Source organism: Erythrolamprus reginae, unplaced genomic scaffold, assembly GCF_031021105.1.
Source record: "Erythrolamprus reginae isolate rEryReg1 unplaced genomic scaffold, rEryReg1.hap1 H_35, whole genome shotgun sequence".
In the NCBI taxonomy this organism is placed as follows: Eukaryota; Metazoa; Chordata; class Lepidosauria; order Squamata; family Dipsadidae; genus Erythrolamprus; species Erythrolamprus reginae.
In genome coordinates this window covers 118,882-145,239 of record NW_027248490.1, presented here as the reverse complement: position 1 = coordinate 145,239, position 26,358 = coordinate 118,882, and the positions used below count along the sequence as shown (strand labels likewise).

Below are 26,358 nucleotides of genomic sequence, written 5' to 3'. Positions count from 1 at the left end.
GAATCAATCAGTCCAATTAAATCAAATCAATTCAAATCAGTTAATTCAGTTCAAATAATTTCATCTTGAACGTTGACTTCCTTAATGCATTCTTCTGTAGCATACTGTATTTAAAACCAGTAGCAAACTGCTATATTTCCTTCGGCCACACAAAGTTGCTAGGTGATCAATTCTCCAAGCTTTCTGTACGTGGCTCTTCTCTGAATAGCTTTAAATGACTCTTTTACTGTAACTTCCTGGTTCGTACTTCCTCTTACAATGTACTTTGTTTAAAGAGGAGAGAAAGATAAGGATTCCAAAACAAATGTTAAAAATTTCCAATTCCAAAAGGCAAATTTCAAAGAGAACCACCTCTGCTGTCATGCATGGGGAAATTGATTCCCCTGGGCCGTTTTATGTATGGTTTGTCTGAGATGTATGACTGTATTTTATATTAAGGGTTTTAAATTGCTTTTAATCATTGGATTTGTACTGTTTTGTTGTTGTGAGCCGCTCAGAGTCTTCAGAGAGGGGCGGCATACAAATCTAATAAATAATAATAATAATTACGTAGTTGAAAATAATCCAAATGATGGGCAATTTTGCTATTTTAGAAGCTTTCACTGAAATGCCACGTTGGACAGTTAGCTGCCTTCTTCAATCTCAGGCCATTTTAGCTCCATCCAGCAACCAAGTAAGAAACAAAGGTTTAAAATCCCATTCAGGCATTCTCTGCTTACCATCATAGACAGAAAAACTGCTTCCCCTCTGCAAGGTAACTCTTTCCTATTCTCTTTCCAGATGGAATCATTCGGCTATCCTTCCAGCGTTGCGTAGTCTCCACAGCTATGTTGGAACAGGCATGGCTGCCTGTCCGGCTTCACCACAGCCGGTGCGAGACAAGCCAGTTCGCCAAGCGGGGCATGCCGGCCCCTGGCAGGCCCCTGGCAGCGTCCCATGCGTCACTCTCCCTACAGGAGAGATCCGATCTGGTCCAAAAGGACCAGAACCCCCGGGCAATGGGACTTGGAGACATTTCCCAGGAAAGAGGGAAATATCCCGGTGCTGCAATCATGAGACCCTGCCCCCTTTCCCAATTGCATCTTCCTTGAAAGCATGATGAGGAAAGGTTCATTACATAATCTGAATCAGGGGCTACAATTTGGACAGCTTAGTTACACAAGCTAACTTGGACATTAGTGCACACAAACATTTATAAATTGTTCTCACTTAGCAATCATTTGTTCAGTAAATGTTTGAAGTGATTATGGTGCTGAATTAGGAGATTTACAGCCAGTCCTAGAAGTTGTGCCTGTTGTAGCACCCATCAATTTTGCCTGACAGTGAATGTTGTAAATGATAATCACATGACCAAGGGATGTGGTGATTTCTTAAGTATACACTGATTGCCAAACTCCCAAATTGTGACCAGAGAACTGGAAAAATGGACAGGAAATTGCAAATCATAGTCACATGACTACTGCCGGAAGTGACATCATAAATTGGCACAGTGTACTTTCTTCCTTTATGCCCGTGTTGCTTAGCAACAGAGTTTGCAGTCCCAATTACTGTTGCTAATGGAGAACTATCAGTACTTCCATCTTTGTATTTGAGTGGTTACTAATGATACAGCTAATAGGAATTCAAAACTGACTAAGCAGAGACAACAACAATAAAAAAATAGGCTTCACTGACTGCGGCAATACAAAATTTAAATGACTATGCCATTTGCAACAAACTACCCATCTTTGTTTCTTTTAAAGATAAAATCAACTACTGTACATCTAATAAAAATAAATAAACATACATAGAATACCATAATAGAAAAATCCAAAGCCTAATCTCATAATGTACTATGTAGAACAGGCTGTCAAACTGGCGGCCCAGGGGCCGGATACATCACATGCAGTCCACACCCACCCCGCTCTCCAAAGGCAAAAAGGTCATGATAAAATAATATCATGATAAGTCACAAGATATGATCAAGTTTGACACCTGTGATATAGAGTTTAGTAGAAGTTTTAACAATGAGGACATACTTTGTATGGTTTTATATTCGAACAACATGGAAGGAACATGCATTTTTGATTCTACAAGACTGCTCTTAAAATCCTCCAATTTTTCCATTTTTAGAAAGATTTAAAAACCCAATCAAGCACAAAGAACAGCGGTAATGACTGGCGAATTACTTTATCTCTGTTATTAGGAAAAAATAACATAATATGATTTGGTAAAATAGCTCCATTGTAATATTACTGTGCTTTCCCAGAAACAAGACCCTGTTTTTTTTAACCCCCAAAATAAACATTTGGCCTTATTTTGGTGATGGTCTTATTATTTTGGGGGGGGGGGTGTAACAATACGGGACTCCTCTTGCTGCCTTACCCGATTTCCAGTTCTGTCTCCTTAACCCTAACCAGAGAAAATAGAGGGGACTGGCTGCAAATGTATTTAAATATTTAGGGCTTATTTTGGGAGGGAGGGCTAATTTTCAGGGAAACACAGTAAAGCTGGAAACTAGGTGGCCAGAGATTTAGGATAGATGGTGGTAAATTGCCTGACCTAGCATTATCTATAATTAGATAACACTGTTTTCATAAATTTTTATTTATTTGTTTGTTTGTTTGTTTGTTTGTTTATTTATCTATTTATTTATTTATTACATTTGTATGCCGCCCCTTTCCGTAGACTCCGTAATGCTGACCTTTGCATGAGGGGCATATATTTTCAGATATCGATAGTCCTTGGCTTACGACCATTCATTTAATTAATAATTCAAAGTTGAAACAGTACTGAAAAAAGTGAAATTACAAGAAGTCCTCACACTTATGACCATTAGAGTATCCTTGTGGTCATGTGATCAGAATTCAGATGCTTGACAAATGGCATTTATTTATGATGGTTAGAGCATCCTGTGGTCATATGATTACCATTTATATGTTGTAAGCCACCCCAAATCCTTGGAGAGGGACAGTATATAAATCCAATAAATTTAAACTTAAACTTTATAACCTTCCCAAGGGGAGGGCAGTTCATAAGGTTGTCATGACCTTCCCAAGACAATAAAATCAGACACAACTCACCGTGATTGAATCACTTCTTGTTCCAATTATGGTCGTAAATTGAGGACTACCCTACCTATATGATCTATCTGAATCATTTGGTGTTGCAAAATAGAAAAATAGGATAAATTGCATGGGAAAGGATTTGCTTATTCAGTGCTTTTCTGTTTAGTTGAAAATAGACTTTTTGATAGAATATGGTTTCCTCGCATAATCATGTGTGTATTTGTAATTCATACAATATGCTTGCCAGAGTCATTTTGAAATTGGGTGGCTGGAACAAATCCAAAAAATAAATTTAAAAAACAGCACCTCTGATTTAAGATAATTTTTTGGGAATAAGAAAGCAGCTTAATGACACGTGACCATCAAATACTATAAACCACTTCGACAAAAAGCAAGAGCTTCGCAGTGAGTTTTCTCCATCTGTCACCGGCTTCGAGACACAAACTGGAAACCCAATAACACTGTTGAGATATTTAAGGGGACTTCTCTAACCTGACACCTTGCAGATGTGTTGAGGTTTCCTATCTGGAGAATACCAGGTAACATAATAGTGATTTAGCAAGACAAAGGAAAACTGATAACTTAGAGAAGCCAAGTTAAGGGAGAATATGCTGAGAGTTCTAAACAACTTAAAGAGAATAATTAAGAAAAGGAAAAATGTGGCATTTTTGATATAAATTAATTGGATTTTCTTGAGCTGAAACTCAGCAACATGTGTAGGGAAGACAAGGGGGTCATAATGGGAGCAATATTGATGCATGAGCCCCTCCTTTTTTGTGTGTCTTCTTTGTAACACTGCACAAGCGCTGCCAAAAGCGTGGAACTGGCAATCATAGCACCACTGTCATCATTCTGAACAAAACAGGAAGATCATTATATTAAGAGCAGACAAACAGGTTGGCAAATATTCCATTTAGCACGTAAGTTAAGAACTGGCATTCGAGTAAACAGAAATGGTGTAGTATCTGCTGTGCCCACAAATCTCTTTGAAAGCATGGTTATTTAAAAACAAAACAAAACTCAAAAAGTTGGCCTAATAAAGACATAAAAACCAACATCAAACAATAATTAGAGATAGCTTCAGAACTCCTAGCAACAAATACACAAGTAAACAATTCAATGAGCTATTTTTATCTTCCTTCAGAAAATCATCACCATCTTGAGGTCTTGTGATCTAGTTTTATAGCTGCTTCGTGCAGTACAAGTAATATTATTGTAAAAAGAAGATCAGGGTGTGAAATTGGGAGGATGTGGGGCTTGTGTGGATTGTGATTTGAGGAGGATTGTGGGACTGTTTCCAGATGCAGAGGAGAATGAAAAGTTTAAGATGTATGAGTTTACAGTAACCTTCAGCTTGCACCCAAAATTGAGCCCAAAATTTACATTGCTAAGTAAATGAATTTTGTTCCATTTTACAATGGTTGTTAAGTGAAAAACTGCAGTTAAGTCAGTGAGGTGGTTAAGTGAATCTGGTTTCCGCATTGACTCTGATTGTCAGAAGGTCACAAAAGGTCATCACACGGCCCCAGGGACACTGCAACCATCATAAATATGAGTCGGTTGCCAAGCATTCGAATTTCATTCACTTGACCTTGGGGATGTCGCAAAGATCATAAGTGTAAAAATGGTCATAAATCACTTTGTTCAATGCTGTTGTTAACTTTGAATAGTGAATACATGCACTGTTGTAAGTCGAGGATTACCTGTATAGGAATTGAAGGATATGTACTTGCCTTCTGTAATCCCTAGGATTGAGAGTTGGAATAGGTGTGTTAAAGAGCAATCAGGATCAGGGTAGGCAGAGGAAAATATAGTGGCATAGGGTGCCACAAATAGGGAAGGGGTTAGTTACTTGACACAAATTCCCACTTTCAGCCCCTCTGTCTTCCCGCTATTTTGCCAGATTCTCAGTGGTGTATTTTGAACTATTGTGATATCTGTCATAACTTACCACCAAACTGAAACATTTTTTTCTACATTTGCCATTAAGCCATTAAAACTAGATGTTGCTGCAATTTCTTCCTAGGGTACCAGAAATTAGCATGCCACTAAAAAACACAACAAGTACAACTTACATCTGTACAGGAACTCCTTTTATAAATTTACCATGTACTGGAAGCATCTCCAATGGTCCCAAGGCTCTCTTTAGAAATTCTCCTCCAGGTATTTCCAATCTCTAAGGCATGATAGCCTTTAAGTGGTGGCGCCAAGTTTATGGCAACCACTTCGAAGTAAAGTGTGCTTTGCTTTAATTTGGTGCCAGATAAAGCTGCTCTCCAAGTTGAATTGTTTAATGAATTATTTTATTTGTGCAGTAAGGTAACAGATTCTAATAAGATTTTCTTTTCTTTTTTCTTTCTTTTTTTCGCTGCTAATGAGCAATACTGTATATATATTAGAAGAGGTTTGCTGCCAAAAAGCAATATATGTTAGAAGAGGGAGGCAAAGGAAGCTGGTTTTAGTTTGACAGTGGAACCACAATATAGCTTATAAGAGCAATACTTTTCAAACTGATATTCAACTTTCATATCAGTATAGAATCGTTCCGCTATCAAGATGGATTTGCACAAAAAGGTAATTCAAACACATGCCTACACTTTCTGGTTTCTCTTACAGCCTCCAACCTACTCAGGCTTTTCAAGGATTAAAGTTTACCTAGACTTCACCGTAAAGAAAGCAAAGAATTACTTTTTTATCCTATTATTGTGATGGGTGTGAATAACTTTACCCTGAAAGTGCTTTGCAAATATTCTCAAAAGGCATTTGAGGTTCTCTAAAATAATCCATGGGATTAAATTAAAGGATTTAAGCACTCAAGATAGTTTTACTGGAGTGTGCTGTGCCAATGCAATAGCACTGGGAAAAAAATCTTCTTTGTATTGACACAGAAATAAGCTAAGCTCTTAAGCTATACTTCCTCACACTTGACTGGACTTTTCCCCCATCTGCATTCTGAGTATTATCTCACTAACGGTATTCCTCGGCTTGTCACCACAACTAGGGACAGAATTTCTGCTGTTAAGTAGGTCAAGCCTGATGTTATCACCTTTTTGACATGCTGGTTAAGCAAATTGTCGCATCTGGTGTGACCATGTGACTATCGAGACACCTACTGATTGGCTGTACGCTGGCTCCTGCAAAAGAGGGAGATTGCCGGCCTGGGATTGGCTAAGGCAGCTGGGACTATAAAAGAGTTGTCATGCTGGTGGTTGCTGCTCCCTCAGATGTTAGCCAGGAGCGAGTCACTTTTTAGGTAGGCCCAAGCCCCAAATAAAGAGTCGAACTGTTCCTGAGCCAAGCCTCACTCATCAATTGCCTCATTATCAAACATAACACAAATCACTGCAATTGTTAAGTAAAACATACAATCATTAAGCAAATTCAGTTTCCTACACTAACTCTGCTAATCAAAAGCAAGATGGAAGGCCACAAATGGTGATCACATGACCCCAGGATACTGCAACAGTTGCCAAGCAGCCAAAGTTTGATCATGTGACTGGGAATAATGTTGCAATGGTCATAAGGCATACGACCAGTCTTAAGTCACTTTTTTTCAGTGCCACTGTAAATGCAAATGTTGCTGAACAAATGGTGGTACTTTGAGGAGTATCTTATATTACATCACCATGCACCCCAACTTCTTGCTATATAGAAAAGCCAAATAAATTCTAATTAGTGACCATAATTGCATCAAACTGATCACATATATTACTCTGAGTCATTTCTAAATTCCATAATAAAATGAGCACTCTCTTGGGAGAGTCAAATATGTGGACAGGGAACTTTCAAAGTGTTCTCATACCCAGGATCCATAAGGGATCCATCTTTTTAGGCCACTGTGCTCTTAAGAAGAAGCAATGCTATAGTAAGTCCTAATTTCATTAATATTTTATAACTAGAACATGAGACTGAATACAAAATCCTTTGCACCATTGATGTCCTATGTTACTATATTGTACTGATATATATTATACTAGTTAATTAAGTGACAAACATAAAAATCCAGAGATGCACCAGAAAAGGTTATTACTCTATCCTTCTGCACTATCTTTCCAACCACTCTATCTTTCACAAAAGCTATTGTCTGAATGCTGTATTTGTATACCTGTGCGGGTGTGTATCACCAACATTTTTCCTGGTATTATGCATGCACACACAGAGACAAAGAAAACCAGGGTACAACATTCAAAGCAGCCATGTGCTTTGTTTTAATACTTCAAAGAGAAATATTTCATTCATATAATGCACCCTGCAAGACATCTCTTTTGTACATTTTTCATAGCCCTATTCAATAGTATAATAATAGCATACAGTCACAAGCATATCCTGTTTTGCTCATTAAGGTAAGATGCTTGGTATATGAGGACTGTGAATATTTAAAAATCAATAGGAAGACATACCTGAAAAGCCTGAATTTTACACCTTTCCCCCTTTTTCCTCTAATATAGACTGTTTCTTAGTTTTGTTTGCTTAATGCCTTTTTTCTCCAAATATTTTGTTTGCTTATTCTCCCTTAGGTAGCCAAGTGCCAAGGCAGGAGAAGGCTGGAGTTGTGTGGAAAGCGGCACCCGCCGGTGGCCCCTGGTCTGAAACAAAGTTACCTCTAAGCTGCGCGGGCACATGCCCGCGCAGCCATTAGGACACCCCCCCGCACTAACATGTTGAAGGCGCGCAAAGCCACACTGTCCTGGATCGCCTATGGGGAGGGGAGCTCTTCCTTGACCAGGAGACGGCAAGGCCTTTCCGATGCTCGCCCGCTGCCCAGGCCCCGCGCTGGAGGCTGCCCTTTAGAGCTGGGGACGATGGACCTAGCCTCGGCTTACTTGGCCCCGGTGCGGCTGAAGTGCGGGGCGGAGTAGGCGGCAGCAGTGGCTGCTGCTGCTCCAGACCCGTCCTCGAGCTGAGCTTCTTTCAGCTTCCTTGGAGGCAAAGCTGCCACCAAGGAAGCCGAAGGAAGCTCAGCTTGGGGGTGGGCCTGGAGCAGCATCAGCTGCCACCACCTGCTCCGCCCCCACGCTTCGGCCGCCCTGAGTAGGTCTGGTGGGCGCGGGGCAGCAGGGCAAGCAGCGAAGGTGGAGCCGCCAAGTGTGGGTTGAGCGAGAGGGCACTGGCAGCAGCGGCACTGAGCAGTAGCCGCGGGGCCGTGGCAGGGCGGTTGGCTGCGAGGCACTGACGGCGGCGGCTGGATGTGTTGCAGGATGCCATACATGCTGGCGCTGCGCTGGACATGGGGTTGGCACCTCCATCCCGACGCAGCCAGCACGCCAGTGCCAGTCCCATGCCCTTGCCCAGCAGTGCAGCAATGTACGGTGACCCGCCACAGACGTTGGTGCCTCCGTCCTGGTGCTCCTGCTTGCAGCTGACCATCCCTCGGTGCACAAAACATATTTGTGCACGTGAGTGGTGTTGCAGGCCAGGAAAAAAAAAAGAGAGAAAGAGAGAGAAAAAAAATAGAAGGAATAGAGAAAGAAAGAGAGAGAGAGAAATAGAAAGGAAAGGAGGAAGAGAAAGAGAGGGAAAGAGTGAGAGGAAAGGAGGGAGGGAGAAAGAAGGGAGGGGGAAAGAGGGAGGGAAGAAGAGAAACAGAAAAAAGAGAGAGGAAAGAAAAGAGAGAAAGAAAGGAAAGAAAGAAAAAGAATGGGAGTACGGAAGAGAGAAAGAAAAGAAAATCATGAATTTAAAATATATTTATTTATTTATGAGGGAGGGAAGGAAGAGAGAGAAAGGGGGAGAAAAGAGAGAGAGAGGGAGAGAGAAAGGGAGAGAGAGAGAAAGAGGGAGATAGATAGAGAGAAAAAGTGAGAGATACAAAGAGGGAGAGATAGAAAGAGAGTGAGTGAGAGGAAGAGAGAGAAAGAAAGCAAGAGAGAGAAAGAGAGAGGGACAGAGAGAAAGAGAGAGGAAGAGATAGAGAGGGAGAAAGGAAGAGGAGAGATAGAAAGGGAGAGAGAGAAAGAGAGAAAGAAAGAGTGGGAAATAAGGAGACAGGAAGAGAGAGAAAGAGGGAAAGAAAGAAAGAGAGAGTAAGAGAGAAAGAAAAAAGGACAGAGAGAAAGAAAGAGAGAGAAAGAGGGAGAGATAGAGAGGGAGAGAGAGAGAGGGAGAGAGAGAGAAAAAGAGAAAGAAAAAAATGAGAAAATGATGGAAGGAAAGAACGAGGGCGAGGAAAATGAAACAAATGAGAGAAGGAAAAAAAGGGAGAGGGATGAAAGAAGTGGAGAGGAAGGAGGGAGGGAAGGAAGGAGAAATGGAGCGAATTTGTTGATTTAAGTTTAAATTTACTTGTTAATGAAGAAGTATAAATTACTTAATTACTTCTTTATTTTAAATATTGTATTTGTTCCCATTTTGTTTTTTACTTTAAATAAGGCATGTGCAGTGTGCATAGGGATTTGTTCATGACCTTCCCAAGACAATAAAATCAGACACAACTCACCGTGATTGAATCACTTCTTGTTCCAATTATGGTCGTAAATTGAGGACTACCCTACCTATATGATCTATCTGAATCATTTGGTGTTGCAAAATAGAAAAATAGGATAAATTGCATGGGAAAGGATTTGCTTATTCAGTGCTTTTCTGTTTAGTTGAAAATAGACTTTTTGATAGAATATGGTTTCCTCGCATAATCATGTGTGTATTTGTAATTCATACAATATGCTTGCCAGAGTCATTTTTTATAGTCCAGCCCTCCAACAGTCTGAGGGGCAATGAACTGGCCCCCTGTGTAAAAAGTTTGGGGACCCCTGCTTTAATGAATAGCCAAGAGGAGTGATGCCTGCAGTCAGCAGGGCCTCCAACTGTTTTCAAAGAATACACAGTGCTACTAGATAGCAACAATTCCATGCTAAATATACACCAAAAGACTCTAATGAAAATAGGGAAAGAAGCCCATTAATACCTTGAGTTTAATTACTGCTTCTTGAGCTTAACTATTCTCTCTATTCACATAATAAGCAGCATGCATTTAGAGGCATTATCGTTTTTCTATTGTGTTATATATCCTTCCTCCTCAAATTGTCACCTAAAAGGTAGCTGGAAATGCATTTACTGCACTTCCCTCCCTCCTATATTTCTAACATAAATCCATAGTACAAAAACTAGGAAAATGTTTCTATGCCATGACACCTTATGCATATTTAAACATAGCCAGATAAGCTGTCATTAACTTCAAATGGTAATCTGAATTCACTACATAAAACATGATGTGTATGTTAAGAGGCAACTAAAAATACCATGGTACAGAATGAGTGGGAAAATGAAATCAAATCTGATCATGAACAAAATCTGAATTAAAACAGCAGGGATAAAAATTAATAATGTAGAGTACAGTAACATTAACTGGTAAATTTACTAACCATAGATTCAAATTGTGATCTACAGAAGGTCATGATTATATTCAGAATTGTCCTCACTGAAGAACTACCTAAGACAGTGATGGTGAACCTATGGCATGTGTGCCACAGATGGCATGCAGAGCTACATCTGCCAGTACACAAGCCATTGCCCTAGCTGAACTCCAGCGTGCATGTGTATGCCAGCCAGCTGATTTTTGGCTCACAAAGAGGCTCTGGGAGGGTGTTTTCAGCTTCCGGAGGGCCTCCGGGGGGTGGGGAAGGGCATTTTCACCCTCCCCAGGCTTTAGGGAAGCCTCTAGAGCCAGGGCCCACCAGAAGTCAGGAAATGGGCCATTTCTGGCCTCCAGAGGAAGGTGAAAATGACTTCCCCCCTCCCAGGCAGTGAATTATGGGCACACACACACGCTTGAAGAGAAAAAGGTTCACTATCACTAACCTAAGAGGTAACTGTACTAAGTAAACCAGAATTCCCATTCTGATACTCTCCAAAACTTGGAATGGAAGTTTAACATCTCTATTGTGGAATATTATGGAAAATTCCTGTAATATGTAATTCTATAAATCTAGAAAACTATATAAAATTATTTTTAGTTTATAATTTTACAAAAGAAACTCCTAGCCATATCACTGGAATCCAAATAAAATAATATACTGTATATTAAAAGCAAGGTAATTAAAGGAAACTATTTAACCCTGGTACCCTCCTCACATTTACTATATACTTGTTACCCTCCGGGTCCTTTTAGACCCGGAGTATAAAAAGGTTGGTTCTAGCTACTGGAATGGTCTTGTTGAATACTTTTTTCATTAGTATACTAATTTGAACATTTCTGAACAGAATGAAATGAAAATTGAAGTGAAAAAAATAATGCTTATTTATTTTGCTCGTCAACCCCCCCCCCCCCCCCATTTTTGTGAAGTTTTGTTCAGTTTCATCTAGATTAGGCTGCAAAATCTGACTTTTTTAACCATCTTTGGTATTGGGAAACTAATTTGAACATTTCCGAACATAATGAAATGAAAATTGAAATGAAAAAATAGATGCTTATTTGTTTATTTTGCTCAGAAAAGATCCTCCCCCCAATGGCTGTGTGTATGTTTTTCAATTTATAGATAGAATAGCCTACCAAATCAAAAATTTTGACCATCTTTGGCATTGGCATACTAATTTGAACATTTCTGAACATAATGAAAAGAAAAAAAATTATGTTTTCAACACTTGTAGTCCTCCGGGTCATATGTGACCTGGAGTAAAAAAGGTTGGTTCTAGCTACTGGAATGGTGTGGGGTTTTTGAATACTTTTTTACTAGTATACTAATTTGAACATTTCTGAACACAATAAAATGAAAATTGAAGTGAAAAAATTGACAATAAAATATAACGTTTGGCAGCTTATATTTTAAAAGTCTATTATAGGGAATACAACATTAGCTATTATTTTTATTTTTTCGACTGAATGAAATTCATTCCTTATCATTATCTGTAACTCCTCCTAACAAGAAAAACTCATACCTTGATCATCCTGGAAAGGTCTCCAGCATCTGCTAATTCCAGCACAATGTTTAGTTCATTGTCTTCAATAAATGATGCATAATATTTGATTACATTGGGGTGGTTCAGTTGCTAGAAAAACAAATATATTTCAGTCTACAAACTACTATTCACAAATACAAAAAGCCAATAGTAAAAATGATGACATATATTCTCTGCCATTTAAATCTTCCAAGTGGGAAAGGAACTTTTCCTATTTTATAATTAAAACATTCTCATATTCATTCTTTCCATACTCGCCAGGTTTAAAAAGAAGAAAATACTTGAAGAACACCAACTTACAAGTCAGTGCAATCCTTGTTATGGGAGCCAAAGTAAACCAAACTTTCCTTTTTGTGAATATGTTTATGTTCCTTGGCCAATGACTTTATGCCTTTAATTTTATTTAATTTTATTTTATTTTACTTCTATGCCGCCCAATCCCAATGGGACTCATTGCATTTAACAATATAACATATAACAAATACATTTAAAAGTAAGGGAAGTAAGAAAGGTAGCATGTTAAAAAAAAAAAGAACTCTATAACTCTATAACCCATGGGTGAACAACTGATCCCATTTAAAATTATAGCTAACTTAAAATAAAATGTAAGTTATATTTTAACTTAAAATATAGCATATAATCTATTCCCATATGGAGCTGAGACCCCGTGAATTTATAAAATGTGTGTGTTTAAAATAATTTTTAGCTGAAGAGCCAAATTAGTCTATAGAGAAAAATCACAAAAATCCATATAGGATCTTTGGATTAAAGGTTGGATCACAACCTTTATTGGGTCAATTCCTTAAACTATGGCTCACTTCATTAAGTATATCTGGTTTATAGTAAGATCAGTCAGCAAGGCCTGTTCAGTCTGCTTTAAGTAGCTGGAAGGCGTTTTCATGATTCATTCTCCTTCCCCCAGGAAAAAAGTCACTAGGCCAGATTTAGTCTGCTTCGAACTCCATAGATGAATGTGAATCCGACATAAAATTTTAATTCAAACTGACCTATTGATTATTCAGTGAAGCCCTAAGATAAGATAGCTTGCTACTCATATGTAATAACACGCACAAAATTACCTATATCTGATAACTCATTGCTTCTTTTATTATCAAAATTGTCATGCCAAAATATATTCATTCCAGAAAAGAAAATTACCTTAAGAAGATCAATTTCCTTAATACAGTCAGCACGTGCCTTTGCATCCATTAAATCAAATATCTTTTAAAGAAAATGAAAGGAAAAATTACTAAGTGATAATACATTTACAAGAAATAATGAGTTCAATGCTTTCTCTTTAACTAAAAATGTGCAAGAAAAGAGCAACCCATCGCATTCAGAACAAATTCTCAAGTAGGGAGCCATGAGATATGCATTACCACAAATTAAATTAAAGCCTCATGGAAGCCCAAGATATAAATTCGTGAGATAGCACAAATCTTTGCAGCACCTCAGCATGAATTGCTATTTTAGCACTGCCTCCTTCACAGCAGGAGGGGTGAATAATTTTGCCCAGCATTTCTGAATGAATGGATCATTCAACCAAAGTGATGTAGCAAAAACACGTGTTCTTAAAAGGAAAATCCTGGAAACAGTGCTCTATGATCTCCTCCCATTCATGTGAGATGTTCAAAAACTCACATTACATTCTATCACAAGAATTTCTATATACCCTTCAGTGTAAACTTTCCAAAATCATTAAGAGAAGTGCCTTGAATTTTAATTCACAAAATGAGAATATCTCAGTTGCCTGACATTTCAAAAACACTGGCAGGTACAAATTATGAAATGTGAGATTTGTGTTCTAAAAGCATTTGGGATTATAACAATAGTGACATAATTCTGCAGCTGGTTTTCAATTATCCTGTTTCATGAAAGGAATTTTTGTGACTTTAAGGCCTCACTTGCTGGCCCCAAATGCAACAGTGGCATCTACAGTCTTTGAGCAAAACAAGACCCTATATACATGATAATGCACCAAGTGGAAAAGTTCAATTCTTATATATCTTTATGGAGCAGGGGTGGGTACCACTTGAGTTAGCCACTGGTTCACATTGCAATGTTTTGCATGCATGTGTTTCCTCATGCAATTTGACTTCCATGCATGCTCAGTAGCTGTAATCAGTGTGAACCACAGGTGAGGAGCTGATCAGCTGTGCTTCAGGCGAAATAATAAAGGTTAGTTTATACCCGGGGTAGAGTGGAAGGGCGCTTTTACAAGCAGCAAAACAAGAAAAACCTTCAAAACGTAAAAAAAAATTCACCAAAAAAAAAAATCCAAAAAAATAATGGCAGCACCCAGAGAGAGGCACCAGCCAATCCAGTTCAGTGATGTCACCAATGGGTCGTACAGGCAATCTGGTCCGAACCAGAAGGAACCCACCCCTGGTACGGAGTCATAATTTTTCTATTTCTTGAGTTGGTTTTTAATCTTCATTAGGACTACTTAATGTTTATACTGCTTTTTTATGTATTTTTATCCAAAATCACAGAAATTATGTTGCCAACTGCTGCAGGGTTATGATAGCAATTTATCCATTCCTGGTTTAAAACTAACTTTCATGGTAATAATTAGAAATGTATTTTGATACATATAAATGTGAAACAACCAGGGATAAAATCTAGAAATGTGGGGGGAAATGCAAAATATGTAACTCGTTTTCAACATTACTGTAACATCATTAATTGGTTTGTTCATAAAAGTATATTCACTTTAAATATTAAAAGGCACTCCTTGTTCAGATATTAATTGTAAACCTACTAGTTGAATTTACTTTTGAGTATTTTTAATATTTGTTATAAATGAACAACTTATTCAGAAAATAATAGTTTCATTTTTCCTATTTTAGGAAAAGCAAGCAGACAAAAATGTAATCAGTAAACAACATCACCTTAAAACGAAGAGACATATTTTTAAAAATATAGGGAGCCCTAATTGACAGAGGTGGGTTAAACCAAAGCTTAAAATACTCATTTTACTGCATGAAACACTGCATAATCAATTTTAATTTCTGATTTTGCCATTTTCTACTTCTTTCGTAAAATATATCTATATAATATAAAGAACCTTTCTAACCTTTCACTTGTTAATTTGATTTAGTGTGAAAATTCCAAATATAGACCAACTTTCTTCTCATCTTAATTACCTCATGTAGTATTTTTAAAAATTAGGAAATATTCATAATATTTTTTAATCTGACAGAAGAAATAAAAAGACCCTATCTTTTTTTACCCATTTTTTTAAAAATCCAAATATTTCCTCCCCCCTCCCATTGCTTTAATCAAGAATATAGAAAGCCAAACATCTTCATAATTAGTTTCTGCACAAGACTATCTAATTCATTTTACTATTTTAGTGTATGCATAAATTACAATAATGCACAGAACATTTACTGATATAAAGTTCCTTAAATTCTTTTAAAAAATAGCAATGACAAATTTAGTGTTTCCCTTACGTCTCTCGTCAGGTTCCAACAATCAATACACAGAGTAATACTTCCAAGCAGATTTGTTTATTGTTCCACATCTATAATTAGAATCTTGCCAAACTAAAGCAGACTATTATCTACAGGAAGCATATTCTTGGAACTATTAGGGAGGGTTATCTTCACCCTCTTTCTGTCACACAAAACTGACTAAAAAAAAATAGTAAGAAATCTTCTTACTCTGGAATGCAACCCTCCCTCCTGGGAATCCAGACTACATTCCATCACAGACTCCGCCCTAACCGTAAGAAATCAAGGACAGTATTATTCCAACTGTTCTCTCCTTCTGACTCCATTTCAATTTCTTCTACCATTAACAAGTGCACATTTTATTTCATTTTCTAGCTGTTACAAGATCAAGAATACCATTCAATCCTTAAAACTAAAGGAGTAAAACAGAAATAATACAAATTCAAAATACAAGAGTAATTGCATTCAGTACTGAGCAATCATTAACTGTCAGAGGTAATAAATCTATCCACATATTTTAAGCTTTTTAATGTACATTTACATTTTTTTTCTTAAATATTTTTATTAGATTTCAAAAAAAATATTAAAATACAAACTAACATAAAAGGAAAAAGGGAATGGGTTGGGGATTTGTTTAAATGTTTAAATTTAAACAGGATAAGTTAAACAATGCTGGAAAAAATACATCATATTCTTTATATTGTAAACCATTTTGAGATGCTTCAGCATAGGATACACGCATACTGTCTTTTACTGGTGTTTTTTAGAACACCTTTCACATGTTAACAATACATCAATATGTGTCAGTAAGAATGTTCTTTTTAATTTCCAGAAATCTTAAATAAATTGTATTTCAGAAATACAAAATTTCTGATTACTGAAAAGTCATTAGGACTCACAATCAACTTTCAATATTCAACTGTCTTATTTATTTTTTATCTCGAATAGCCTGATGCATCTAACAGAAAGTATTATAAATATATTTAAGCCATTCTCATTGTTAAAAAAATAACAAGTTTTGAATTTTATTTATACTTCATGCATTATAAACTCTATGATGGTAGAAACCTCTAATTTGGAAGTTATGACTCAAGAAGGAGTCTGAGTAATATTGCAATACAATGGTAGGATATGTCAGCCAAATGGAATGTGAAAATTAAAGCTTGACAAATGGAAAGGGGGTGTATATTCAGGGTGTTTTTTTAATGCCGGCTGTAAAGGAGGCTAATGTAGATGAAAAACATAGTATAGATGTAAACTTCAGGTTTACAAGTGAGCACATACAGTACCTGTAGTTACTGTAGGGCTTTAGACAAGAATGTGAAATATTTTGTCTTAGAACCCTTTGGCACCAAAATTCCAAGATTTGGCCCATGGAGCCAGCTTTCAAAGATCTGACTGCCTCTGAGAAGACCTAATGGGCACACATCACTATTATTTGCCAAGAGGAAGTCTCTGTTGAGCATTTCACATCCGATCCTTGCTTTTTCAAATTTATTTGTACACAATTTTCTTTCTAGCTTCTTGATCCCTCACTTTAAAAAACATGGGGAGTCAGATTTGTTCAAATAAAGTCAATGAAGACTGAATGGGAGGAAACAGGGATGGGTTCTACTTCCTCAATGATCAACATTGCAAAAAAGTACACATTTTGCATGTATGCCCCTACTCAGAAATTACTCCTATGCACATGCTCAGTACTTTAAAAAAAACCTTCCACCTTACAAATGAGGCAAGGAGCACAGAAAACAGCTGTAGAGTGGTAATTCAATCTGCCGCCCCTGAACACCTCGGCTTCAGAGATAAAGCTCAGTATAACCCAGGAGCGGGCAGATGGGCCCACTTTCAGGGATAAAGAGTCAGAGCTATCTGTTCTAAAGAATCGGCAGCAACCCACCATTGGGAGAAAGCATCTAAGAGAAGCTTCTAACAGCTTTTTAAAGTCAAATTTTTATTTTCTCTGTTAGGCAACTTCTGAACAGTTCCAATGATAAACTAAGTAATAAGAGGTCTGAAGTTCATGAGAACTATCAGTAGCTTCTGGCAGGAAAATGACATAGAGCAGTGATGGCAAACCTATGGCACGGGTGCCATAGGTGGCACACAGTTGATTTTCGGGTCGCACAGAGGCTCTGGGAGGGCGTTTTGGCTTCCAGAGTCTCTGGGAGTTGGGGGAGGACATTTTTACCCTCCCCTGGCTCCAGGGAAGTCTTTGGGGAGGGTGAAACACGAACCTACCTGCTGGTAGGTTTGCAAGTTCTGCATTGGCACTCAGAGAAAGCAGGAGTTTATTTTATTTTATATCTTAAATTTATATGGCCACCCAACTCACATACAGATGACTGAAAGGTCTAGAGGAAAATAAAGAGGTGCAGCCAAGCGAAACACAACATTGGGAATGTGCTAGTGCTTTCCCTACTGCCTAGTAGTGGATTCCTACTGATACGGCTAATTGCGCGCAGATCCGCGTCTCCGGCATGTGCACATGCATCCGATCGAAACGTTGCTTCTGCACATGCGTGGAAGCAATTGACTTGCCAAAATCTCACATGCACATGCATCCCCTCATGAGATTTTGCTTCCTGCACATGTGCAGAAGCAACATCTCGGTTAGATGCACCTATGCGTACACCAGAGACACGGAACTGCATGCAATTAGCCGTACCAGTAGGAATCCACTACTGCTGCTGCCCATTAGTAAAGAAGAAAAACAGAAGACATGGGACTGGGGGATTTAAAGATAAATCAGGGTTTGTAACAGTTAAAACACTGTTGTATACAGGATAATAGTATAATAGAAATTATATATACAGCATAGAATCACAAGTTATAGAGTGTAATAATAAAATATAGAGAACAATGTATAGTTCAAATAGAGTATAGAAGACAACAGACATAGAAAGATTTTGCAAAATATGTTTGTGTGTTTCGATTTTGTACCTTGGATATTTTTCCAAAAGAAGACATCATCCCATTCCTTATAGGGAGATATAAAAACCGAGTTGTCCAGGGTTTAGTATTTTTGGTGGATCTTTTGAGCTTGAATCAATTAAATTTGGGTATAATTTAAAAAGTTATTTCCCCGCCCGCCCATTTAGATACCATCTAATGAATAGTAGATCCTATTGGTATCTGAATTATCATTACTAAATGAAGTTTCCATCCAGACTGATGTACATTATAATTCTTTCATTCTAATGAGTTTTCCATAGTGGTAGAAAAGAGACATGCTAAGGACACTCTAGTCTATCTGGAAGAGTCTGTGAATTGGTTCCATGCATGCAATTCTCTTTTCACAGCCCTGCTGCATACAAATTTGCTATTTATGTACTAGATGTACTAAGGTCCCTATCAATTGGAATAATCCCTGCATAAACACCCTTAGCTTTTAGTGCTTATAATCTATTGGGGCAGGCGACAGAGGAAGCGACACTAAATGAACAGAGAAGCCAAAGAGAGCAGAGACAGACTTGTTTGCTCTTGGGATGAGAGTCAGCAAATTGGAGGGTAAGAATAGACAGGGTGGCTCTTGACACTAAGCTACCCACCCAAGTAAGTGAGAATCAGCTTGGTGGGCTAGAGGTGAATGATGGATTTGGGAAGATTATTGTATTGGTTGTAGGTGGGATAGTCAGGCTTGGTTTTTTAGCTGTTGGATTATGGAGGATAGGGAGACAGGAAGTGAGGATAATGGAAACAAAGGAAAAGGAGAAGTATAGTAGAAGATGGGAGTGAGAAAATCTAAGGTAAGAGAGATTAGAAATTGACATCATTCTATATTTCAGGTCACCTACTCTATTTTATTTTTTGAATCAGATATCCAAAATACTGAGTGCTCTAGGCTCACATCAATGCTTTTGATCGCCCAGTCTCTTTGTAGTACGGTAAATCTAATCTCATCTGCAATGAAGCTGAACACAAGAGGGCAGCCTTGGTGTATGCACCAAAACCTGAGAAGCTAATGAGAAAGCAGCATTCACTTAGCTCTGTTTGGCTAGGTTTTAAGTGTTACTTTAAAAAGTCATGACCTTGGGGTTGGTGCTTAAAAATCGTAACCCTAAGACAGGAGTAGAAATTGCAAGCTGTGAGACCAAGAGTTGGGAGGACTACTATTCTACAAGTTGTTGAATGGTTCGGAGGTTGGATCGGGGACTGAACAAGTTGGGGTTGCTGCTATTGTTGCACCCAATCCCATGTGTACAACACATTTTCTTTCCAACTGCTTGATCTCATTAAAGGGGTGATTATGGAATCACATAAGCTATCTACCCATCCTGGATGAGTTTAACCTCTTCTTTCTGAAATTATTCATTAATCCATTCTTGTTAAACCCTTAAGGAAATGCTGGGTGAAAAGACCTGATTTGTGTAACTTGCAACTGTTTGCCTGACTACTTCATAGGGGAAAAATAGTAAAAAACCAGGTAGAAGCCAGTGTTGGGGGGGGGGGAGACTTTTAATTTGATTAGATGGACAGGCCTCTTTGTGAGTGGGCTCTGTCACAGATAGATTAAACCTCTGCCCACCTACTTAATTAAGATGATAATTATAGGCCTAAATAGCTAAATCCAGGTGATAGGCAACATGGCTTTAAGGGAGGAAACAGTTTTGGCAGCTTTGAAGAAGGCATTTGCTAGTCCACCTACTGTTCAAGAGACCTAAGCAAATCCATTTTGACTTTTGAACTACCATCCTATCTTCAACCTTCACTTTAGTGGGAAGGTTTTTGGGGATAAAAGTTATACAATTGCAAGGATACATCAGGATTCAGGCAAAAGTTTAGGGTGATAGAAATGGCACTGGTTGTTTTCGTGGTCAACTTGAGATTTGGATGAAGGGATCTAGGTGGAAAGAGCATTCCCCACCTTTGTCTTACTGTCTCAGTGTTCTTCAAATGCTTTGACCATGACATTCTAGATCACATGACAATATTGGGAGTTGGGAGCACTATTTTATGGCTCTTCTCCTTTCTGAATGGACAAGTCTAACCATTGGAGGTATTATGGGAATCATTCTGTATTTGGTTCTCCCCCCACTCTATAAAATCACAAAGTCAAGATGAGGTGTTACCAATATATTGATTGTATAGCAATAGAAATAGCACTTAGACTTATATACTGCTTCATAGTGCTTTTACAGCCCAGTCTAAGCAGTTTACAGAGTCAGCATATTGCCCCCAGCAATCTGAAAGGATAGAAGGCTGAGTCTACTTTAGGCCGGTGAGATTTGAACTGCCCAACTGCAGATAGCAAACATGTGAAGTAGCCGATAGTGCTGCACTCTAACCACTGCACTACTTCGGCTCCCTATATATATATTTGAGGCCAATGAATGATACTAGAATCTCTTTAGATGCTTGGAGACTGTTCTAATCCTTTTTCTAGGCATAGCTGATTGATTTTGAGCCAATTGTTCTCTCTGAACACAAACTTGTTGACTCAGCCTTCCATCCTTCCGAGGTGGGTAAAATGAGGACCCGGATTGTGGGGGCGATATGCTGGCTCTGTTAGAAAGTGCTATTGCTAACATGTTGTGAGCCGCCCTGAGTCTAAGGAGAAGGGCGGCATAAAAATTGAATGAATGAATGAATGAATGAATGAATGAATGAATGAATGAATGAATGAATGAATGAATGAATAAACAAACAAACTACAGCACAGGGTTGTTGTGAGGAAAATAGGAAAAGTATTGAATAAGGTCTCATTGATCAAACCAAGGCAGAATAAAAATTAAATAAAAATGTCATTAGAAAACAAGCACAAAAAGAGAGCACTTGTCCCCTTCTTCTCACTCTTTTTCTAGTCCTCAGGCAGTTTAAACAAGTTTAACCTCTCTGATTATTTGAATCATTTGGGAGGATAGGAAACTTGGCGGTACAATGATTAGAATGCAGTATTGCAGGCTATTTATGCTGACTGCCAGCAGTTTGATCCTGGCCAATTCAAGGATTACTCAACCTTCCAGCTTTCCAAGGTTGGGTAAGATGAGGACCCAGATTATTGAAGGCAATATGCTGATTCTGTAAACTGTAAAAAACGTTTTTCACACTTATGACCATTGCAGGATCCTCATGGTCATGTAATTTACATTGGCTACTTGACAGCTGGTTCATATTTATGACAATTGCAGTGTCCCGGCTCATGAGAAGCAAAGTCAAGGGGAAAGCCAGATTCATTTAACAGTGTTACGAATTTAACAACTACAGCAATTCACTTAACAATTATGGGAAGAAAAGTGGTACAATGGGGAAAAACTCACTTAACCAATTTCCCACGTAGCAACATAAATTTTGGGCTCAATTGTGGTCAAGGGTTACCTGTATTGCATCTCTTCTAAAACCTTCCTGTATTTAATAAATTAAAATACAATATTCCTTTATAAATATATATATTCTTCTCATTAAAATGTTTTATTTGTATCTTAATGGGACCCTTGGAAGGGCTTATATGAAAAGCTCGGAATCACTGGCCTAGCGAAACTTCAGCAGCAGAGCAAGAACCACTTTGTGGGGGTTTAAATCTTGTCTACTCATCACTTTCATCTGCCTCATAACAGCAGAACTGTCAGAAAATAATGGGGTTACCTTGTCTTTGCTGCATGCATGGGAGTTTTATGCCTCAGCTGAGCAGCCTGGGGTGCAGGAAAGGTTTGAAACTTCTCCTGAGGATCTATTTCCCAGTGTCTTCTCTAGAGGTTGCAGAATGACTATATTCAGCCTGTCACTTCAATTATGACTTTAGGCTATCGCTCTGGCCTCTGGACTTGCCCTCTTCATTGCTTTCAGGTCACTTTTGACTTTTTCCAGCAGCTTCAATGTCTTACTGGATTCCAGCTTTGTGAACCTGAGAGCTCTTATTTCTGTGGCTGAGTTTCTTTACATAAAGTTGGAGAAACTTCCTCATCCTTTAGGATACCTAATACAAATCAGTTCCAAAGCAAACATGGGTAAAAGCTATTTAGAAGTGATTAAAAGCACAAATGAATGCTTATACTGTTATACTACAAGCAACTGGGGAGGGAGAAGTATTATTTTTGGTAAAACCACAAATCATTTTTAATTATAATTAATCTCCAAGCCACCATGGCTTTATTTTTGACGATGAAAAATAGATGAATTACTTTCATGTGCTTAAATGCAATTTGTTTAGCCTCCAAAGCAAACACATAGAGAACACTCCAATTTCTGTTGAAGAACTTACGATGTGTTAAGTTGCTAGGATATTAGGATTTTGAACAAAGTAAACAGACTGTTTGAAGAATGTAACCAAGTGATGACTAATACCAATATACTGTGTCTTATGCATTAAGAAATATTCATAAAAACTGAGAAGCAGAAGAATATTATTTTTCAAAAACTCAGCATAAACATTTTTTAAAATATTATTTTTCAAAAACTGAAACCATATTCAAATTGTTGTTTCCCTTATGCTATTTTCAATATTTTTGACTGATCAGCTTTAAAGGAGGGTACTATGTGATAGAAGTAAGAAATGGGTGCATGTTAGCAATAGTAAACTGAATAATAAAGCTAAAATGATCACATTGGACATGTGGAAATGAAAAGAATTTTGAGCAAAAAAATTTGTTTCAGGTTTGTCCAAGCAACACATAACAACTTGGACCGATTAAATTAAATTGGAATAATTCCAAAGGTCAGATTACTATTTTGAGAGAAGTTGATTAACTGTAGAAGATCCCATTAAACATTTTTAATAAGATTATATTCTTAGTTTCACCAGAGATTCTAACTATCCCAACCTACTGACCAGCCCAATGCATTCATTTTTCTTGCCTCTTCATCAGCTATAAAGGAGTTTCAAATACTTTGAAGTTAATCTTGACAACTTTAAAATAAGTATCCTTTGTTATAATTTTCTGCATCAGTTTATTTATTTAATTGGATTTGTATGCCGCCCCTCTCTGAGGAGCCAGATTTAAAACTTAAAAGCCAGACTTAAAACTTTCTGAAAACTATGAAGGAGGCAAAGGATGAAAATCTAATGCTTGAATATTTGTTTCATTATCTCTCCAGTGTCAAATAACAATACCTACGCCCATAAAACTTTAATAATAACATCCTTGGGCACTAGATAATGTGATCACGGGAATTTGTGAAATATAAAAAGTTAATTCTTATTAGATTCCTGAAGCGATTCAGAGTGAAAAACTAATTTAATATAGGTTTGTTTGGAAAAAATAGTTAATGAGCTAGAGGAAATGCATGGCCAGCGGTTCTTACCGTTGGACGAAGATTGCGCCTGGAGCTGGGAAATGCAACTTTTGTGCATGCGTAGCCGGCCCCTGATCACACCGACGGGCAAGATCGTCAGCTTTTTCTGGGCATTGAGGGAAGTCCTGGGTGCACCCTATAAAAGGGGCAGCGTCCCGGGACTTCCTCCTTTTTGGCCCGGCCATCCTGAAGCGAACACCCGCCTGCCCTCCTCTATCTTATAGTGTGCCTAACGGGGTCACCTCAGGGCCAAATATAAAATTTTTGCAGTCTCACCCATGGGTAGCAGCCGTTTTTTCACCTATTCCACACTAGTATTAAGGATGGACTGGTTAGGGGGTGAGGCGCTATTTTCGCCATATATTTGGTCAATTTGGCTTTCCCCCTGGTCACTAGGGTTGGCAGGTTAGAGGCAGAAATGGGCAGTGGTAGCAACTACATGTTCTCCTTTTGGGCATCTTTCCAAAGATGATGGGCTGCCTCACTAGGAACTATAGGTTTGCACAATCTCGGGGATTGGACAGGGGATGCCCATGGACTCATCTAATCCAATTTCCGGAAGGGGATTGGAGAGTGAGCTCCTCCCACACGCTTTAAGGGTGTAGCTTGGATCCAGGTTAAGGTGGCTACCTTCACCTGGTTCAGCAAGGAGTTATGCCCCATAGTTGCCAAGGAATGTTTTTTACGCTATTTCCGCCCATTCGTTTGATTGGCCTCTGCAGGACCTTTTGTTTCACTTGTTTACAACATTTAAAGTTACATTAATTTAAATAAAGTGACCCAACTTAAATTCCAGCTCTTGTTTCTGCGTTGCTGTTCTGCTTCCGGAGCAAATAAAGACTCAGAAAAAGGAAAAAAGTATTTTGAGGAATGGCTTAGTCAGAGTGAAATACTTTTGCAGTGAAAAGTAAAGAGAGTTGAGAGGGGATTTATTTTGGGCTCTGTGATAATCTTGTCTTATTGGATGAACAGCAGATATCTCCCTCTGTACAATGCATAATTAAACAAATATATAGTTTAAAAGTGGGAATTTTGAGTTATTAGATTATATGTTTAATTTGGAGTCTAGTGTTTTGCAGGATATAAATTTTAATTGGATCTAAACCTAGCCCAGTTACATATATAGTTTCAATATAGCTTTTATTTACCTATTACCGTATTACAAATACAGTAGAAAAAGTAGCAATTACAGTACAAAGAAATATTACTAGACAGGTGCAATTATTGGGCTGAGAAGGACAATTATCAACACCTAGATTCTTTCAATAATGGTCCAATATAAAGATAGAGAAATTTTTAATCAGACAAGCATCTATCTCTTTTTTAAATTGTAAGCTTTATTTCTCCCTTTTTCAGTTTAATACTGATTAGTTGATTTTTTTAAAAAAAAATGAAAAAACTAAAAAAAATCTAAAAATTGTGTTTAATCATTTAATCAATTCATAATTTTAAAAGGCCTAAGGGTTACACTATTTGAGATCCACAAATCCTGACAACTACCATACTCTAGACTGCTACAAAAATAATTTTCTGTATACGTTTATTGTCATTTAGTAGTCAATTTGGATTTTTATAACCTACATATGGTAGTTCTACTTTAACATGAATTGCAAATGAGGTCTCTCAGGATTTGAAACAATGTTTTTCGTTATTCTGAAAAGTTTCAAACTTTTAATTAGCGGTTACTATTAATTTATTTAACATGAACTTCCACAATTTAAGGCTGCTACAGAAATCCTAGTTATGTTGTGAATGTTAACAACTACAGTCTCAGCACTAGTAGAGGCTACCCACTATTTAAATGTGCTTACTTTGACATCTTAAAAGGTCTTCATAAGAAATAACCAGAATATATAATTCAAGCAATTCAAAATAAATAAAGTAGCAATAGCACTTAGATTTATATACTGCTTCTTAATGCTTTACAGCCCATTCTAAGGAGTTTACAGAATCAGAATATTTTCCCCAACAACCTCAGTTCTCATTTTACTGACCTCAGAAGCATGGGAAGCTGAGTCCAATTGAGTTGGTGAGAATTTAACAGAATTAGCCTGCAATACTGCATTCTATGTACCGTATTTTTCGCTCCATAAGACGCAGTTTTTTTCCTCCCAAAGTAGGATGAAAAATCAGCCTCGTCTTATGGAGCGAAGATGCAGGCAGGGAGGGGGGGGAGGCTGCGAATTCGGAAGCGCCATCCCGCCGGCTGGCTGGCTAGCTGCTGCCTGGCCCACCGTTCCCCGTAAGCTACGCCCGTGAGCAGGCGTGCACCCCCAAATACACCCGAGCGCCCTTTTCCACGGGCGCGTGCTCCCCATCCCCCTGCCAGCCCGCGGGGAGGTGGGCGGGGGCGGGCTTCTCCACGCTGCCCTATTGCCCGCCCGAACCGCCTCCTCTGCCACCTCCTGCGTTTGGGCGCAATCTGCCTCCTCTCCTCTGCTGCCTCCTCCTGCCTTGGGGCGCAATCTGCCCCCTCTCCAACGTCGCTGCCTTCTGCCTTGGGGCGCGATTCGCCCCCTCTCCTCCTCCGCCGCCGCCGCCTTCTGCCTTGGGGCGCGATTCGCCCCCTCTCCTCCTCCGCCGCCCCCTGCCTTGGGTGAGCAATCCGGGACAGGGTGGCTTTACGCCATGAAGAGAAAACAGCCGACTTTTCCCTGCTGCCGGAGCCGTTTCCTCTTCATGGCGCAAAGCCACACAGTCCCGGACTCCGGGATTGCTCGCCCAAGGCAGGAAGC

General features: G+C 38.5%; 1 protein-coding gene across 5 annotated transcripts in view; it reads right to left on the bottom strand.

Moving 5' to 3' along the window:
- Nucleotides 1-26,358, bottom strand: part of LOC139155631 (serine/threonine-protein kinase Nek7) — an 84,914-nt gene that overhangs the window by 38,731 nt on the left and 19,825 nt on the right. For all 5 annotated transcript variants that reach the window (XM_070730837.1, XM_070730841.1, XM_070730838.1 and 2 more), the window contains exons 4-5: nucleotides 13,098-13,160; nucleotides 11,919-12,029 (exon numbers count right to left, since the gene is read on the bottom strand). In XM_070730837.1, the coding sequence (XP_070586938.1) occupies nucleotides 11,919-12,029; nucleotides 13,098-13,160 (174 nt within the window). The remainder of the gene's footprint in view (nucleotides 1-11,918; nucleotides 12,030-13,097; nucleotides 13,161-26,358) is intronic.